The sequence below is a fragment of the Microtus oregoni genome, unplaced genomic scaffold (genome assembly GCF_018167655.1).
Source record: "Microtus oregoni isolate MIOR12 unplaced genomic scaffold, Mior012 000004F_ref0000308, whole genome shotgun sequence".
Taxonomy (NCBI): Eukaryota; Metazoa; Chordata; class Mammalia; order Rodentia; family Cricetidae; genus Microtus; species Microtus oregoni.
The window spans coordinates 47,013,114-47,031,934 of NW_024543063.1; the positions used below are offsets into that span (position 1 = coordinate 47,013,114).

Sequence of the window (18,821 nt, forward strand, 5' to 3'; positions counted from 1 at the left end):
CCCCTTCCTTAAAGTGCAAGTGTCCCTTTAAGGCCTGGCAGGATGACTGTGGGAAATCAGGTCTAGGCTGTTGTCTGAGGCAGCACCTGGAGAGGGTTCCTTCCTACTGGTCTTGCTGGTGAACTGTCTGCCTTTCAGCAGGGTTCTTGGCCTGATGTCTGAGGTGGCCTTCTTCTGGTCTTAGATAAGGAAGTTTTACTATAACTAGCTCTCTGCTGCCCCCATCTGTCTAGACTCAAGGTAAATGTAAGTACTCATGCCTATCAGCTGCTGCCCCTGTTGGTTAGAAATCCAGTTCTTGGAAGAAGGCTGTTGAGATCACCTTCCCTCCCTTGTGCCTGGCCTGAAATTGTGATGTAGAAAGAAGATAGCGATGCTACAGATATTCATTGTCATTTATCTCTCGTGATCTCTGAGTCTCACGTTGCCTTGTTATATTACCTCCTTGACTACTGCGTGACTTATTGATCTTCCTCTGCAACTTTTTCTAATTATTGTTTAGGGAGCAGTAAAAATACATTGAATGTGTTGTGTTTTCCTTTTCTGGTTTATATATTTGTATATCTGACTTCTCAGAAGAGAAGGATTCATGAGGACAGGGCCTTCAAGATCTTCCTAGTCTCATTCTGTAGTTGGGATAGCACTTGGAATATCCCTTTACCTCAGAAAGGAGGTTGTGTCATTTGCTGGGAAGTGGTAGCACACACCTTTGATCCCAGCATTTGGGAACCAGAGGCAGGCGAGGCCAGCTTGGTCTACAGAGTGAGTTCTAGGACAGCCAGGGCTACACAGAGAAACCCTGCTTTGGAAGAAAAGAAGAAGAGGAGGAGAGGAAGAAAGCTGTCAGTGGGCTCATAACCAGGACTAAGCCTCAGGATTATATTGAGGGTGTTGGGCAATGATTTTGAAAGCATGGGTTTCTACTTATTTATTTTACATCCTGGCCACAGTTTTGCCTCCCCCCTCTTCTCCCAGTCTTTCCCCTCAGCCCCCACCCACAACTCCTCTGTTTCTGTTCAGAAAAGGGTGGGCTTCCCATTGATATCAACAAAGCATGGCACACACCTCCTCTGTTTCTGTTCAGAAAAGGGTGGGCTTCCCATTGATATCAACAAAGCATGGCACATCAAGTTGCAGTAAGACTAAGCACCTCCCCATGTATTAAGACTGGGCAAGGGGGCCAGTATGAGGAGTAGGAGGAGTAGGGTCCCAAATGCCAGTAAAAGAGTCAGAGACAGCCCCTGCTCCCACTGTTAGGAGTCCACAGAAGGACCAAGCTCCACATTTGTAACAAATATTGCAGAGTGCTTAGATCCCATGAAGGGAAAGCACAGGTTTCTAAGCTCTGTCCCTGGAGAGCCATTCAGGAAATGCTGTGGTCGGTTCTTAGAGTTTGTGTTACCAAACCTCCAGGTAATTCTAATATTTTCGCTGGTAAAGAATCCCTGTGTTCCACACAGGACTACGTGCAGATACACTCATTTCTCCCTTCAGTGTATTTAACGTGTGTGTATACGTATACCTGTATTGCCAGGCAGGGACTTGCTAGTGTTGGGATTTTAGCATAGAATAGAGGCAGAATCCTTGCCCCATGGAGTTTACATGTAATTATATACAACAGATAAATGGAAGCAGTCATGAATATACAAACTGTCCTTCTACTATGCCCAGGTCTTATAGGTGTGTTAATTAGTGCAAGTAGTGTGGTGGTGTTTGTTCCAGAAGAGACAGATGTTCCTTTTGCTCCTCTTTGCAGATTCTCAGCACTCTTGTTAAAGGAACACACAGACCTGTGACTTGTAAAATCCGAATCCTGCCATCGGTAAGGATGTGTTATTTAAAGGTTATTCTCTCGTGTGCTGTTAAATCTGGTGGCAAACTGAGCCTGCTTTAGGAGTCAGCAGCTCCTTCCTTGAGTCCTAACGACCACCTTGTGCTGTAATCTTTCTTACCCAGCTAGAAGACACCCTGAACCTTGTGAAGCGGATAGAGAGGACTGGCATTTCAGCCATTGCAGTTCATGGGAGGTGAGCGTTTGCTTCTTAGTGATGGCTGGCAAGGAGACGCCTCAACAGACCCTGCGTGACAAACAGCTTCTCTGTGTATATGGCCTACCTCTGCCTAGCTCTCTGACAGCCTCTGAATCCAGAGACCATTCAAGCTCTGCATTTGTTTATTCATTGAGTACCTTCTGACGGCAAGAACAACGTCAAGCATTAGAAACACAAGAGGAGTGGTGGCGCACACCTTTGATCCCAGCACTTGGGAGTCAGAGGCAGGCGGATCTCAGTGAGTTCGAGGCCAGCCTGGTCTACAGAGTGAGTTCCAGGACACCCAGGGCTATTACACGTAGAAACCCTGTCTCAAAAAACAAAAACAAACAAATAAAAAACAAAAAAAAAGAAACACAGAAGGAAGTCCCTTCCCCTCCCTCCCTGCCTATGTGCCTGTTTTCTTTCTTTCTTTTTTCCTTCTTTTCTTGCTTGCTTGCTTTCTAGTGCTGGGGATTACATCCAGGGTCTCGTATGTGCTAGGCCAGTGCTTTGCCATTGAGGAATATGCCCAGTCCATTTTCCCTTTCTTGGTTTGGTTTGGTTGTTGTTATAAAGTCTCATACAGCCCAGACTGGCTTCAGAGTCGATGCATAGCTGAGGCTGGCCTCGAACTCCTGATCTTCTTGCCTTCATCTCTTAATGTTGGGATTATAGGTATTCAACACTATAATCAACTTTCTCTCTTTCTAATTAACTAATTAATAGTTAGTTAGTAAATTTATATTTTTGTGACAGGGTTCACTGTACACCCTAGGCTGGTGTGAATAATCCTTCTTCCTTAGCCTCCCAAGGCTGGGATTATAGACATGAGCCATCACACTCACTGAATCTTTTTTTCTTTCCTCTTCATTGAGCACTGGCTTCTTCTTTGAATGACCGCAAGCAGATGGCTGTTCATTTAAAGACACTGGCTTTCTTGCCTACCCTTGTTGGACTGCCAGCTGTCCCTGATGTCTGCTTTAAACAGTTCTTGTATCTGTAGCTCATGTGTTCTCTATTGGGAACTGAGTCTTTTTTTTTAAATTTTATTTTTAATTATGTATATGTGAATGTGTCTGTGTGTCTCAGTGCAGGTGCTTGCAGAGGCCAGAAAAAAAGTGCTGGATCTCCTGGAGCTGGAGTTCCAGGCATTCGGGAGCTACTTGATGTGGGTACTAGGGACTGAACTTGTGTCCTCCGTAAAAGTAGTATGCACTCTTAACTGCGGGGGGCCATCTACACACACACACACACACACACACACACACACACACACACACACGGGAGAGGGGTGCTCTCACTGTTGCTCTGACTGGGCCGAATCTCATCATTGTAGCCCAAGCTGACCTTGAATTCATGGCAATCCTCTTGTCTCAGTTTTCCAAGTATTGGGATTATAGGCATGAGCACTAGGGCCTGCTAAGCCAGAGTGTTTCTGTAGGCTGCTCTCTATCTCCCTGCGCAACTTGCTTTCTGTACCTAGCATGTCCTTTTGCATGTAATCCTGACAAATAGACTTGGGCTGACATTCTTTCGTGGGGAACTCAGGGGTTTATAGGAACAGCCCAGGTTGCTGGTGATCTCTCTTACTAAATTTTGGGGTATACCCTAAGCAACAACAAGCAGAACAGTGAAGTGGAGCTGTCCGGATGGAAGCTAGGAGGGTTTGGAGGTGACATGTGCACATGAATGCACATTCTGCAGTCCTTGCTGAGGCAGTCGGCTGTAGAGCCAATGGCCTGATGTGAAATCCCAGCTCTGCAGTTTGCTCACTTTCATTTAACCTCTCTGGCTGACACATTCCTCATGTATCAATCAGTACAATTTCTGCTTCTTGCTATTTTATGAAATTGTAAATGAACAGTCTTGCACACAGTATGTAGAAAACTTACTTTTCCCAGAAGTTGGATGCAATTAGAAGACGAATGTGGGAGAGTTTAAGGAAGAGCTTCCTGACCATCAGAAATTCAGCAAATGTAGCCATTTAGTGTGGTGTAAAACTGGCTGCTGGGGCTCTAAGGAGTCGGAGGTGGAAGCTGGGTTGGCAGGCTCTTCTGAGAAGTCAGAATATAGCACAGGAGCTGTGTTCAAGCAAGGACTGGTTAGTCACCTCTCCTGCTTGTCTTCACACATAGCTTGGCCCAGGCGTCACTGCAGCATACCTAAGATTTGCTTACTCACGCACAAGAACTTTTTGCTTTTGACCTTGGTAGGAAGGAGCCCTGGGTTGTCCTGCTTCCCCTGTGACTTATCGTGATGGTCATGGTCTGTGGTCTGCCCTGGTGGACCCTGGAACGGGGCCTACCCCGTGTCAGGTGCTTCTCCCAAAGATCAGCTGTGCAGCTTGGCCTCAGCACAGGCAGCTGTGTGGGAGTGGCCTATCTGAGTGGTGGCAGCTGTTCCAGGTCCCTGGGGAAGGGCAGGGCTGGGACTGTAGGGACAGCATTTTTGTGACACTGTCTCTTATTTCTGGCAGAGGCAAGGGGTAGCCAGGGAAAAGCAGTGTGACCTTGGGCATCAGGCCACCCACATTGGTCCTCTGCAGCTATGCCCCATCTTAATGATCTTGAGAACTAGCCTTAACCTCACTCTCTTGCGCCTTTGGACAGAGTCCTTCCCCTAGGTCAGGGAGGCCGTTCCCAGCAACCTGTCCTAGATAGCCCCACAGCTGTCTGATCTGCTTGAGGTTCAGTAGGAAGGACAGAAGGATTTTAGGAGTGTTATGGCCTTTGGCCCTCAGCCCCCAGGCCCCATCTCTTTTCTTCATCTTTAAGGAACCGAGAGGAACGACCTCAGCACCCTGTCAGCTGTGAAGCTATACGAGCCATTGCCGAAACCCTCTCCATTCCTGTCATAGCCAAGTAAGCCGCCATTCTTCCTCATTTGCCTGTGCGCCGCCTCATTTAGAAAAGACTTGTGCTAGCGTTAAAAACTGGACTGACAGAACATGGAAAAACTGATACAAGCCAGACACGGTGGCACACACGCCCAGTGTAATCCCAACCATAGTGTAATCCCAAACTACGGTGTCAGAGAGGCAGATGGAAATCTTTGAGTTCAAAGCCAGCTTGACCTATATAGGAGTTCTAGGACAGACAGGAGAGACCTTATCTAAAAACAAACAAACGAAAACTCCAACAAAAACCAAAACAAATACAGGGCTGGAAATTTTGCTTAACAGTTAAGGGTGTCTGAGACACACCAAGCCCGACCATCGGAGTTCAGTCCCTGAGAGCACTGAATCCTGCAACTTGACCCTTGACCTCCACTTGGGTCATGTCATCTAGCTCCCCCATCCCCAACCAACCAAATAAATATAAAAAAAGAAATACCTAAAAACTGGCCATATGGGTTCATAGGGGTTCTCCCGAGACTGAACTGAGGACCAGGGAGCCTGCATGATATTGGCCTAGGCTCTGCATGTATGTGACAGTTGTGTAGTTTGATCTTCTTATGGGACTTTTTTGTTTGAGACAGGGTTTCTCTGTAGCTTTGGAGCCTGTCCTGGAACTAGCTCTTGTAGACCAGGCTGGCCTCGAACTCACAGAGATCCTCCTGCCTCTGTCTCCCGAGTGCTGGGATTAAAGGCATGCACCACCACCGCCTGGCTCTGGCTCTTATGGGACTCCTAACCACAAGGATAGGGACTCTCTCCAACCTTTCACTGTCTTTTGGGACCCTACTTCTCATACTGGGTCGCCTTGCCAGCCTTAATACATGGGGAGATGCTTAGTCTTACTGCAATTTATATGCCATGTTTTGTTGATATCCATGGGAGACCTGTCCTTTTCTGAATGGAGACAGAGAGGAGGGGATTGGGAGATAGAGGGAGAGGAATGGGGGAGAGGGACTGGGAGGGGAGAGGCTACTGCTGGCATGTAAAATAAATAGGTAAATAAAAGGAAAAGGAAAAGAAAACTGACCATAAAGGAAAGTGGGGGGAATGGAGTGAAAGTAGAAAGTTAGGAGTGAGGCTGGCACTGGTGTTAGCACTCTGATGGTGGGCTAGGCTGTGGGTAGGAATGAGAATACTGACAGCGAAAAGGTTGCAGAATCAGACCTATGGCAAGATGGTGCCACACCTAGAGTTAGATGTGCAAGGTGCAGGGACTATGTGAGGAATCCCAAACTAGAGCTCTTAGCAACATGACTCAACATAAGTCAGGTAGAAGAAATCCAGACAAAGACCAGGGAGCACACATCTTTAATTCTAGCCCTTGGGAAACAAAGGCAGGCGGATCTCTGTAAATCTGAGGCTAGCCTGGTTTATATAGAAAGTTTCAGGTCAGCCAAGAGAATATGGTGAGGATGTATCTTTGAGGAAGGAGGAAGGAAGGAAGGAAGGAAGGAAGGAAAAGGAGATGGATGGATAGGTGAATGATGCCAGGCATTGTGGCTCACACCTTTAATCCCAGCACTTGGGAGGCAGAGGCAGGCAGATCTCTGAGTGTTGAGGCCAACCTGGTCTACAGAGTGAAATCCAGGATAGCCATGGTTATATAGAGAGACCCTGTCTAAAAAGAGAGAGAGGAAGAAAGGAAGGAAGGAAGGAAGGAAGGAAGGAAGCGGAGGGGGGTGGAGAGGAGGGGAGGAGAGGAAAAACCCACTGGGCAACTGCAGACACTTGTGCTAGCAAATGTGGGTTTTGATGACCAGCTAGTTGTCTGTGTTGAACACCTAGGAGTCCAGCTCATCCTTCTACCTTAGGACACCAGAGACTCAGGGAGCCTGGACATTGGAAACAGGGAAGTCCTGAGGAAAGTTACCTCTGATCAGTGTGAGGAAGAAGTAGTGATGGGTGGTTGCTAGGACATATAATCTCAGAGAAAGAAATTTTAGAGGTGGCTTTCAGGGCCCCTGCTTTTCCTGTCACCTCAGAGTCCTCCCAGCACAGGTGTCTCTGGACGGGGACTGACTTTGGATGAAATAGTTGAGAATAGAGAAGTCCCTTAGAGCAGCAGGGTGGAAGGAGGGGGATTGTGACCAAACCTAGTCTCCTTATTTTCCACCACCATCATCAGTGAGCGCGCCCTTCCTAGGGTTTTGAGCTGGTCCTCAGAGGGTCTATGGACAACTTCTCTGCTTGGAGTTTTTTCTGTGGCCACAATTCCACATGTTTTGCTTTTGTTTTTTTAGTCTTATATTTTAGACAGTGTTTTACTATGTTGCCCCGTGCTGGTCTAGAACTGGCTACATGACCCAAGCTTACCTGGAAGTCATGATCCTTCTGCCTTCACTCCTGGGTGCTGCTGTTCTAGGTGTATGTCAGCTGATAGCTCAAGTTTAGTCCTACATCTTCAGATATTGTCTCCTTGGCCACTTTTCTGGGTAGTAGAGAAAAGTCAAATTTCTAAAATACCTCTTCAGTGCCAGCCATGGTTCACTTGCCAGGGGGGTTTGCTTTCTAATCACTTCATGAAAGTTCTGATAGTTGAAGGAACTTGGCTAATGCCGTACTAATGATGAATGGCAGATGTGAAAAACATCTTTTTCTGGAAACACTGTGGGTTCCATTATGGGATCTTCCTGTGCCCCTATTACTTTTAGTGGAGGATCTCATGATCACATCCAGCAATATTTGGACATAGAGGACTTTCGCCAAGCCACAGCCGCCTCTTCAGTGATGGTGGCTCGAGCAGCCATGTGGAACCCCTCCATCTTCCTCAAGGATGGCCTTCGTCCCCTGGAGGAAGTCATGCAGAAGTACCTTAGATATGTAAGTCTTTGCACTTTTTCTTGCTTTTACTTTTTAGTTTTGATATAGAATCTCATAGCTTCGATTGACCTCTAATCCCTTATTTTTCTGCCTCTACTTACTATGTGCTGGGATTACAGGCATATGTCACCACATGCTATAGAATAGCCTTTCCTAAACCAATTTCTTCTCACTATGAGTATGGTTTTTGTTTTTTGTTTTTTTAAATGAGTTTCCTGAGTACAGTTCTAGGGACAGTGGGATTCTACTCTGGGCTATGCCTGTTCCTGGTGGGCAGAAACAATAAAATGTCCTCAAAGTTCTTCACTGAGTTGGATCTGAACAGAAGCTCCAGCCTTCTCACAGGGCGATTTTCCACCTCCCTTTTCGTTCTCAAGTCTCACTAATGCCTGGGGTTTTCTATGCATTGGGTGCTTTTTATGCTGGGATCGTAGGATGAGGCAGGTATCCAGTTCTTGGCAGCTTCTGTCTGAGCACCTCCTCTCCTCAGCACTATAGCCCTTATCCGCTTGGTTCTGGGTGTCCTGGTATGTCGGCTGGTGACTGTCAGCTCCTGCCCAGGTCAGCTGTCCAGCTCTTCTGGCCACCTGGCAAGCGTGTGGCAGAGAAGAGATGTTGAGCCGTGCTGAGCCTGCTTACTAGGTGAAGGGTGAGGCTGTCACTCGTGCTCAGCCAGCGTTTGGCAGCTTTCAAGAGGGTGTGTTGTCCTGGAGAAAGAGTAGCCCCAAGCATCAACATGGGTGCTTCTGGTCTCATCCGGTACTTTCTGGGCCAGACAAGCTGAATCATGGGCCTGCCCTGGCTGGGACTTACTCACGTAGCCCATACTTTCTCCCGAGCATGCCATGGCCCCTTCCTAGGCACTGGAGACAGGCCTAGAGGAAATTCTTCAAGCGTAGGGGCTGAGTGCTTAGAGGGGGTTCTGGAGGCCTACCTGTAAAGCCTGTACTTCCTGCTGCTTTCCTGCCCAGCACCTAGCTGGGTGAGCATCCATGGTATTATTTCTGGGTAGCCATCTTGCTTTTCTGGGCCTCACTTCTCAGGCTGCAGAGTGAGGTAAAGCTATACTTATCTTTGCATAGATATACAAATTGATAAGTCATGTGTATGAACATGCTTAGGAGATGGGGTTGTACCCCACCCATATAGGGGAAGTTGGAGATTGGTTAGTCAAGATATAGTTGATCCTGGTTGTAAGGAATCTTACCCCTGTCCTAGGGCTAGATTTGCCTTGCCAAAATTTGGTGTGTTCCTTTTCTCTGCCCCAGAAGATGCTCAGCATTAGGCTCTCTTGGTAGCCTGGGGTAACTGAAGCATGGGTTGATTCTTTATACTGTTATCCCTCAGTCAGGCTGTCTAGGTGGGTATGCTGTTGAACACGAGCCCTAGTCTGATGCTCAAGCTTTGTGAGACAGCAGGTGGACTAGATGGCAGGTCTATAGTGGTTCTTATATGGGGTCACGTCGGGTGGCTGTAAGCACATCTAGTGCCCTTTGAGAGCCCCTTTCCTTCCTGGTGGAAGCTCAGATCTCTGTTTGCTGGTAACCGGTGGGCTCATGCTAGTTCTCCTCTTAGGCGATGCAGTATGATAACCACTACACCAACACCAAATACTGCTTGTGCCAGATGCTGCGGGAACAGCTGGAGTCGCCCCAAGGAAGGTTGCTCCATGCTGCCCAGTCTTCCCAGGAAATTTGGTAAGAGTACAAGGGTCTATCCATCTATTCTTGGAGACTTGACCCAGATTTGACCTCGATCCCTAAGCTATTTTGCTGAAGGACCAGGGGCACAACTTCTGGATGTGTTTGTGCAGGAGTTGAGTGGTCGTACAGTTTTGCTTTCACAGCTTTGAAGCCTTCCAGTCTTTGACTGATCTAAGCAGCAGTTTGGTTACTAGGGTACTGTTAAAATAGAGGAATGCAAAACATAGGTCTGGGAATTCCTGAGGAAGAAGATTTTCTATTAATGGGCCTTTTGCCTGCCAGACTAACAAGTGGTCAAGAGAGACAAGGCTTTAGAATGGAGCTCTTGACATATGCCTGTGTCAGAGAGGCTACTGCTGGTCCTTCAGATCAGGTGATTAACACCTGGAGGTCCTTGGCAACCAGCTCTTTCAACTTCCTGTCTGCTGTTGCCATGACTCATGTTTGGGTCCTCTGTCTTATAGGTCTTTTCTCCTCATGTTGGCTGTCTGTACCTTCCTTCCTCCATTGCCTTTCTGAATCACTCTTGCCTTCAGGGACCCATGGTTTTTTTCTAGAAGGCAAAGCTCTTCCAGAATCCTTTTTCTACCTTGTGCTATTGCCAAGCTTCTGAACATAGTGGTTTTTTTTTTTTTTTTTGAGTTTTAGAAGAGAATGTAACTCTGGAGGTCTGAGTGGTTCAAACTAGGTCCATGGTAGCCATGGGCAGTGAGGAATCAATTAGCTTTTCCTCCCATGGGTCTTCATGAGGATGATACTATGTACATCCCAGTTGTTGAATCAGTATAGGCCAGTTCTGCCATGGCTTCCTGGGTACATCCATCTGTGTGTTCATCCTTGGGAGAGAGATGAGAATCATGGGGGATAACCTCTGGAACCTTTTCTCCCCAACCCAGCCTCCCTCCAGTGTTTATACTCAAAGATTCAAATTCATTCTCTACTTTCCATTCTAGGCAGCTGCTAGGGTGTGTAGGAAGCACTTTCTGAAGTCAGACCCTGGTTTTGTTATATGTGGCACAGGAGTTTCTTTTTGGTTGGGTAATGGGCTCCTGCAGTACTTTGGATGCTGTTCCACCAAGGTTTCTATCCTGCTCCACCCCTTTCTCCACAGTGAGGCCTTTGGCTTTGGTGCCTTCTATGAGGAGACCATTCGGAAGCTAGATGCCCGGCGAGCTGACCTCTTGGCTAAGACTCCAGAGGCAGTTGAGGAACCCACTGAAGACACATCTGGCATCATTAAGATGGCTATCAGATTTGACAGGTATGTTTCTACTATATTCCAGGACCAATTGTGTAGGAGTTTTAGGGGCTGTTATGTTAATAATGTCAAACTTAGCAACTACAGGTTTCCTTGTTCCTAATCTTCAACTTCCAAAGAAGGTGCTTTTTGTTAATTGTTTTTTTGTTTTGTTTTGTTTTTGAGACAGGGTCTCTCTACATAGATAGCTCTTGTTGTCCTAGAACTCCTCACCACGTAGACCAGGCTGACCTTAAACACACAGAGATTCACTTGCCTCTGCCTCCAGACATTCAACACGTGTGCCACCTCAAGACTTTTTACTGTGTTGTTTTTGTTTTTTTCTCAAGATAGGGTCTCTCTGTGTAGCTTTGGCTGTCCTGGAACTCACTGTGTAAACCAAGTTGGCCTCGAACTCGTAGATCCTACCTCTATCTGCTTCTTGAGTGCTGGGATTATATGCATGCACCACTACGCCCAGACTTTTGTTACTGTATTATTTAAGACAAGGTCTCTTGTAGCTTTGACTGACCTTGAACTTGCTGTGTAGCTGTTGACCCTGAACTCCTGATCCTCTTGCCCTCCAAGAGAAGGTATTCTTAGGGAAGATGGTCCCTGAAAGCCCAGGCAGCCTTGCTGGGGGCATATTTTTCTAAGGCAGAATCGAACTTCACTTTTTTCCTGATCTACTCATTCCCTTTCACAACTTGGGACAGGGAGCTGGGTCTTCTGTTCTTCAGGCTGTGCTTTTCCCCTGAAGCTCCTCAGGGGCTGTAGGAAGCCTGACTTTACTCGACTGTGCACCGTTGCCTACACTGCTGCCACTCACCGGGCCAGCGGTGCCCTCTCTAGGCAGAAGCAGCCTTAGTCTGACTCTCGCCTCACGTTTCGACTCGGCTTTGAATGGTGCTCTCGTTCTTGTACTCTGCCCTCTGGGTCTGAGCCTTCTCTGCTCTCCAGACCCAGACCAGGAGCCAGTCTTGTCTGGCAAGGACTTGAGGTGGGGTTAAGAGGACAGCTGTTAGCCGGGCGGTGGTGGCGCACGCCTTTAATCCCAGCACTCGGGAGGCAGAGGCAGGCGGATCTCTGTGAGTTCGAGGCCAGCCTGGTCTACAAGAGCTAGTTCCAGGACAGGAACCAAAAGCTACGGAGAAACCCTGTCTCGAAAAATCAAAAAAAAAAAAAAAAAAAAAAAAGAGGACAGCTGTTGGGCAATCATATGCCAGAGGGAGTTCCCTGTGGAAGATGGAGCATGTCCCTTTCACCCTGTCACAGACTTACTCTGAAGCCAGAGTTTATTGTGTCTATAGCAGAGCAGATAACCCTGACACTCGGCAGATGGACTCAGTGGGCAGTAAGCTAGAGCTGTCAGCCCCCTCCATCCTTGAAAGGCAAAGTGAACCTTCTGGCCGCTGAAGGCTGTTTTCCCGGCTGCAGCTCAGAGAAACTGGGAGTTCTCACGTGTGCACTCATTATTCTAAGCATGCAGAAGCCCATCTTTCCTTTAGATAAAAACCTAGGCTGCAACTGCTGGTAGAACAGGAAGGGAGTGGGTACAAAAGCCTCGGGGCAGCAGCCCGATAGCTCAGTTTCTCCAGTTCCGGTAGCACCTATCAGTGGCTGATTGGTGGCTCTTGCTAAGGGATAGAGTAGAAGTGGTGAACGGGCCTTAACTGTTTCTCCTCCTTTCCCTAGGAGAGCATACCCACCCCAAATTACCCCCAAGATGTGCCTACTGGAATGGTGCCGGAGAGAGAAGTTGCCACAGCCCGTGTATGAAACAGTGAGTTTTTCTGGCTGCTGCCCGTCTGGCATCCAGCCACACAGTGCTGCCTGCACTGGTATCAACACCCCAGTGCACCACAGTGCTCAGCTCTAGGCTGCTTTCTTAGCACCTGAACTTGATCCCCACAGATGTGCATAAGTTACTAGAAGCAGGGCTAATTACTGATAGCCCTTTACCTCTGACCTTGGGCTTTTGTCCAATTTTGGCAGATATATCCTTGGATTGTGCTTCAGCCAATGGGACACAGAATTATGCCCACACACAGGGCCCCTGGGGTGGAAACCTTGAGAGAGTCTTGCTTCACTTCCTCTGGTCCCTGTGGCTGCTCTGTCTTTCGTACTGACCTTCTGGCCTCCAGACTTATACTTCTGGGTCTAGTGTCCCCTCTTACAGAGTGACACCTGGAAAACAAACCTAACATCTGTCTCTTTTGTTCAGGTTACCAGCTCCCCAGAACACAAGACCCCAAATACCTTGCTGTTTTATCTCTTCCACTCAGCTTTCTACTCCAGCCACATCCCCTGATCCCTCTGCCAGGTGCACCTGTTTTGCCCCCACCCTTGTCCCGTCTCAGTCCTTTGCCCTCCGGTGAACTCCTTTCTGCTGGGAACTGGCCCACATAGAAGCCAGTAGGCAGAGGCCCCATAGTCATATACGGGCTCTGATGGTCCTTTGTTTAGTTCAGTGGCAGAACTCTGACACACTTGTCATTATGGTCAATTTGCATAACTGCCTTTTCCCCCTTGATAGATGCAACAGGTACTTTCACGTGGGCGGAGCATGTGATCAGGCAGCCTTCACTTGACTTAAGTTACAAGTGCTTCCCTTTCATTTCTGTGTTCTCCATGTGATGAGGCAGGTGGGCAATCTTGTGTTTCCCTTGCTCTCCCTGCACCAGGTTCAGCGGCCCGTAGATCGCATGTTCTGCTCTGTCGTCACTGTTGCGGAGCAAAGGTACCAGTCCACGTTGTGGTGAGTTTCTCGTCGGATGCTGTGAGACTCTTGGTGTGGGGGAGTTGGGTGTATTGTTTGTGAGGGCACTGGATGATGACCCTCTCACCAGTTTATCAGAATCTCTGGAAAGGACGAGACTCAGGACTTCAAGACTGTAGTGCTGCTATTTGTTTGCTTTATTAATTGATATATTGCTTTATTTACCCAGGGACAAGTCCAAGAAACTGGCGGAGCAGACTGCAGCCATCGTCTGTCTGCGGAGTCAGGGCCTCCCTGAGGGTCGACTGGGTGAGGAGAACCCCTCCTTGAACAAGCGAAAGCGAGAGGCCCCTGATCAAGATCTTGGGGGTCCCAGAGTTCAGGAGCCAGTACTACCTGGGGAGATATGCAAGAAGCCATTTGTAACCCTGGGAAGTAGTGAAGATAATCTCCTGGAAGGCTGTTGACTGTCCCTGTCACCAGTGTGGGGGACTGATGTGAAAGTGGTTTGGGTGTTGGGGCCTAAGCCACATTCCACTGGACAGTTTTCTGGCCCTCGCCATTGCAGACGTTAGAGGTCCTGACCCCGTCCATCAGTCTGAAACAAGTGCCAAGGGCTGTCCAGCGGTAATCCTATCTCCTCTCATAGGTCTGAATGGCTAAGCCAAGTTCCCAGTGACCTGAATGTTTTTTTGAAAGCAAGGTTTTCAGGCCGCACCTCTAACTTGACATTGGTACTGTGCAATAAAGATAGCCTGACTTTCACCCATGGCCAACTGCGTCAGCCTTGGACTACATCCTGGCATAATTACTGTTTCTACCCTCTGAAGAGCTGCCGAGTTCCAAAGCATGCCTCTTGCATGTAGGGAAAGACTGGACCTTTGGGGTCCACTGGATTTTGGTGAAAGCAAGAAAGGACCAAAAAAGCCATTTTAACGGTGGGAAACCTAGGCGTTAACCATCAGTTGACTTTGCCGACGAGAAGTTCTGTGTAATCCAGAAAAACAAGGGTATCTGATACCCCAGTAAAGGGCCAGCGTAGTAGAGTTGGGGTGGGAGTAAAGGCCACAGAGTCTCCTTTGTGCCTTACAATTAATTCGGGCTCAGACCTGATGAAGTGCCTGCTCTGTACAGGGGACACCTGGGGCTGTCATGGTAGCAATTTGGCTTTGGGGAAATGCAGCATTCACAGATCACACACTGTCACTTTCCCCACCCCAGCTCCACTTGAGGTGGAAGGAAGTGGCAGATTCTCTTTAATTTCCTCCTGGCAGTGAGAAGCAAACAAACAGCTACCACCACATTTACTGGGGCCTCCCCACTCCCCTCCTGGGAGGGGTGGCCTGACCAAAGGTCTCTACCCTGCCCCACCCCACTTCCTCTGCTGTAAACAGGCTGTGTGACCTTCCTTTTGCCAGGCTGTATGGGGGGAGAATTCCCTTCTAAACCAAACCTGTCTTTCTCCCAAGTCCCCTGGGACAGTCTCATGGTCCTGTGCCAGCCGGCAGCCCCTGGCCCTGCCTGTCTCTGAATCCAAAGGTTTAGTGACTTAGGCTGTGCCTGTTTCCATGGACACCCACCCTTGCTCTTCTTTGTTAGATAAGGATGCCATGCTCCCAGAGGCCTCTCAGAGCCCCTTGCATTTTGACCTTGGGTAACTCATTTCTAGTAATCAGCCTCATAGTGGGAGAATTGTCCTCTGCTTATGTGGAGCTGACCTGGGATAGGGTACTATGTGGTATGTTTCTGCTTGCTGAGAGACTGCTCTAACTTTTCATCCTAAGGCTGTCAGAGTATGAGCCCCACTAAGGGGAAAGATAGTCTTGGTCTGATCTCAGCCATCAAGATTTAGAAAGTTTGTATCCAGATTTATTTGTTTCTACTAAACCTGGCTTAAAATTCCCCCTTTACTTTTCCTCCTACTTAAGAGACTGGCAGTAGGAAGACCAAGGCCACAGAGGACCACTTCCTTCAAGCATGCTGGAGGATGATTCTGGGGACAGGGCGTCAAGTGCAGTCTAAGTGGTCCTGGGTACTGATATCAAGCCTCTTGTACTATTAGTGCGGTTTTCCTGGGGAAACCCCTACCTTGGCAAGGTCAGATTAATTTTCTCTGCTACAGGAAGCAGAGACAAGAGTAGAGTGCTGTTAAGATTCAGGTTGCCCTGAGTGGGGGTGGGGAGGTGGGTGGAGCTCCGAGGACCCTGGGGAGAGGGGTTGGTTAGAATGTGTCCAGTGATGGGGATACCTGGTGAAGATCCTGGATGAATGTGTTGGTCCTCATCCTCAAACCATTTCTTCATTAGTATTATCATATTTCAGTGACGTCCACCTTGGACTCAGTGAGCTGCCCAAGATCTGGGACTGACTGAGAGGCCCAGTCAAGCCTGGAGCTGTGGTCTTCTAGTCTACCCTTAGCATAATTCACCTAAGAGTTCCCAGCCAGTTGGGCAGTTGTGGGGCACACCGTTAATTTCAGGACTCCAGAGGCAGACAGACAGATCTCTGATTCAGAGGTCAGCCTGGTCCACAGAGCGATTTTCAGGACAAGCTCCAAAGCCATAGCGATACCCTGTCTCGGAAAAGGAAAAAAAAAAAAAACAAAACTAAACTAAAAAGGACTTTCCAACCCCTTCCTAGGCTAGTAGTGGTTTCCACCCCTCCATGTCCTTTATTGAAGCACTCTCCTTAGCTTATCACATTAGGGGGGCTTTTTGTTTTCTTTTGTTTTGCAATCCAAGCTAGCCTGTATTAATTTATATGTATTTATTATGTATTTACTTATTGCTTATCACTCTGTGTGCATGTGGATACATCTGGATATCAAGAGGATGACTTTATGAAATCATATATCTTTATGTGGTTTTCAGGGATCAAACTCAATCAGGCTTGTATGGCAGGTGCCATCTTGTTAGCCCCTTGTACCGATTTTCTTTTTAGGGTTTATTTTTACTTCCAGCTGGGGATTGAATCCAGAGGTTGGTAAGTGCCAGGAAGCAGTCTTGTAACTGACTGTCTTAGGGTTTCTAGTGCTACGATGAAATGTCAGGACCAAAAAGCAAGCTGGGGAGGAAGGGGCTTATTTGGCTTACACTTCCATACTGCTTTTCATCACTGAAGGAAGTCAGGATTCAAACAGGGCAGGATCCCAGAGGCAGGAGTTGATGCAGAGGCCATGGAAGGAAGCTGCTTACTGGCTTGCCTCCCATGGCTTGCTTAGCCCACTTTCTTATAGAACCCAGGACCAGCAGCCCGAAATGGCACCACCCACAATGGACTGGGTCCCCGCCCATTGTTCACCAATTGAGAAAATGTCTTACAGCTGGATCTCATCAAGGCATTTCCTCAGCTGAGGCTCCTTCCTCTGATGGCTTTAGCTTGTGTCAAGTTAACACACAAAACCAGCTGGTACACTGACCTACATCCTCAGTGACAATTTTTATTTGTTTTTATTTTTTTTATTTTTCAGTAGGGTTTTGTTATGTAGCCCTGACTGGCCTGAAGCTTGCTATGTAGAACACGCTGGCTTCCAGCTTGTGGGCAATCCTCCTTAGTCTAGCAGCAGAAGACACAGTGTTGGCCTGGGTTCGCCTTACTCTGTGCTGACTTGAGCAACTGTTTTCTGAGGTTGTAGTTGGCTGGCCTTAACCTATCCATCCAAATCGAAAGCTGCTCAGGGGCAGTCCTTTTCTCTATGGCCAGCACTGGCACAGAGGTAGAGAGCAGGCACAGCCAACTAAAAGAAGAGTTTAGAGTTGGGGGGTATATGGCACAGAGAGGAAGAATTTCTAAACTTGAAGGAACATGCAACTGGGCTGGGCTAAGCTGTCCCATCCCATGGCTCTGAGGTATAGAAGCTTCCGCGGTAGAGTCTCATGGCCAGACCTGTGGCAACAGGAGAAAGAAAAAGGTTTCTTTTGATTCTCAGGCCTGAGCCATAATTTACACTGGAGGAGCAAGGATCTACAGAGACCCCCACAGTCTCTGTCTGATCTGAACTTCTTGCTACTGAACTGTTCTTCAGGCCCCTGAGAGATCTGCACATGGAGTAGATGATGAGCGTAGGGGTGGGGGTGGGGGAAATCTCGGCCCCAGCTGGGGAAGCAGTGAAAGAGTATACATATCTGAGTATACATATCTGTGTATGTGTGTGTTGGGGGGAACCTCCATGGCCTACAGGATCCTAGCCATTTCTAACCCCCGCTAATCCATTCTGCCTTTCTTACAAAGATTATGACTCACTTCCTACAATTGGTTCTTAGCTCTGCTGATCCTTTATCACTCTATGTTAGAATCTTAGTTTACCCCCAACCAGAAGCCTTCCCAATAGCATGATCCCTTTCCTTTCTAGATATTCTCAGGTACTCAGTGTCTGGGGAAAAGATCTGTTGCTGAGCATTTAATAAATGGGTGGATTTTTCAATTTATCTGTAACATCTCTTATGAAGTGTTGGAATTGACAGGCCAGGGTCTCCATTCGGCCTCCCTAGGCAGATTTTGATTTTTTAAAGATTTATTTATTTTGACTTCATGTACATTATTGTTTTGCCTACTTTTATATGTGGGTACTACACGTGTGCCTACCAATGCATAAGAGGGCATCAGATTCCGTAGAAGTTGCAGAGGGCCATGAGCCACCCTGTCTGTGCTGGGAACAGAATCCAGGTCCTCTGGGAGAACAGCAAGTTCTCTTAGCCTCTGTCTCTACGTTGGCCGAATGGGCTGAGCCCCTGGTTCATGTGGTCATAACACGAGGGTGGGTAGACTGAGTCCACTTTCCCAAACTAAATTATAAGTGTGTGTCTATAGATGGGGCGGAAATTGCTTTAAGTTTTATGGGAATGGAGAAGTAAGCTGACCAGATCTGGGGGGCCTTATAGGATAGTGGGATCATGTGAACTAGTTGGTAAACCTCTAGCCTGTCTCAGACAAAAGGTTGCAGAGCTGAAGGAGCCTTTGGCTTCCTAGTTTCATAGTCCAGCTTTCTAGTTAGACTCTCTGAAGGCAACATAGCATATCGTAAAGTGTTTTTCATCCACCTAACATGTTAACTTTGTTTACATTTTATTTGTTTGTTTGTCTTGAGACAGGATCTCCTGTACCCAAGCTGTCTTCAAACTCACTGTGTAACTCTGGATGACCTTGAGCTCCCGATCCATTGCCCTCACTTTACAAGGTGCTGGGATTCCAGGCAGGTGCCACTAAGCCTGACTGCTTTCTGTTCTACTGCTTTTAATGTCTTCAGACAAGTGTTCCCTACGGAACTGTCTCCTGCTTTAAACACTTGTGTAGCTTCTACTGTCCTCAGGATAAAGTCCAAGCATCACACAGGGACCTGTTGTACTCTGCCCACCCATCCAGAATCACCTTTGACTTCTGCCCACCGTTCCCTCTCTGAACAAGCTTTGCTCTT

The 18,821-nt window shown here is 47.7% G+C and overlaps 1 protein-coding gene across 4 annotated transcripts in view; it reads left to right on the forward strand.

Moving 5' to 3' along the window:
* Nucleotides 1–18,821, forward strand: part of Dus2 (dihydrouridine synthase 2) — a 46,672-nt gene that overhangs the window by 27,504 nt on the left and 347 nt on the right. For 3 of the 4 annotated variants that reach the window (XM_041650120.1, XM_041650118.1, XM_041650121.1), the window contains 9 exons: nt 1,757–1,822; nt 1,957–2,027; nt 4,808–4,894; nt 7,581–7,749; nt 9,325–9,446; nt 10,564–10,713; nt 12,385–12,472; nt 13,374–13,447; nt 13,638–16,542. In XM_041650120.1, the coding sequence (XP_041506054.1) occupies nt 1,757–1,822; nt 1,957–2,027; nt 4,808–4,894; nt 7,581–7,749; nt 9,325–9,446; nt 10,564–10,713; nt 12,385–12,472; nt 13,374–13,447; nt 13,638–13,875 (1,065 nt within the window). In that variant the 3' untranslated portion in view covers nt 13,876–16,542. Of the gene's footprint in view, nt 1–1,756; nt 1,823–1,956; nt 2,028–4,807; nt 4,895–7,580; nt 7,750–9,324; nt 9,447–10,563; nt 10,714–12,384; nt 12,473–13,373; nt 13,448–13,637; nt 16,543–18,821 lie in introns of those variants that run through there. The other variant, XR_005974162.1, reaches the window with a different exon arrangement.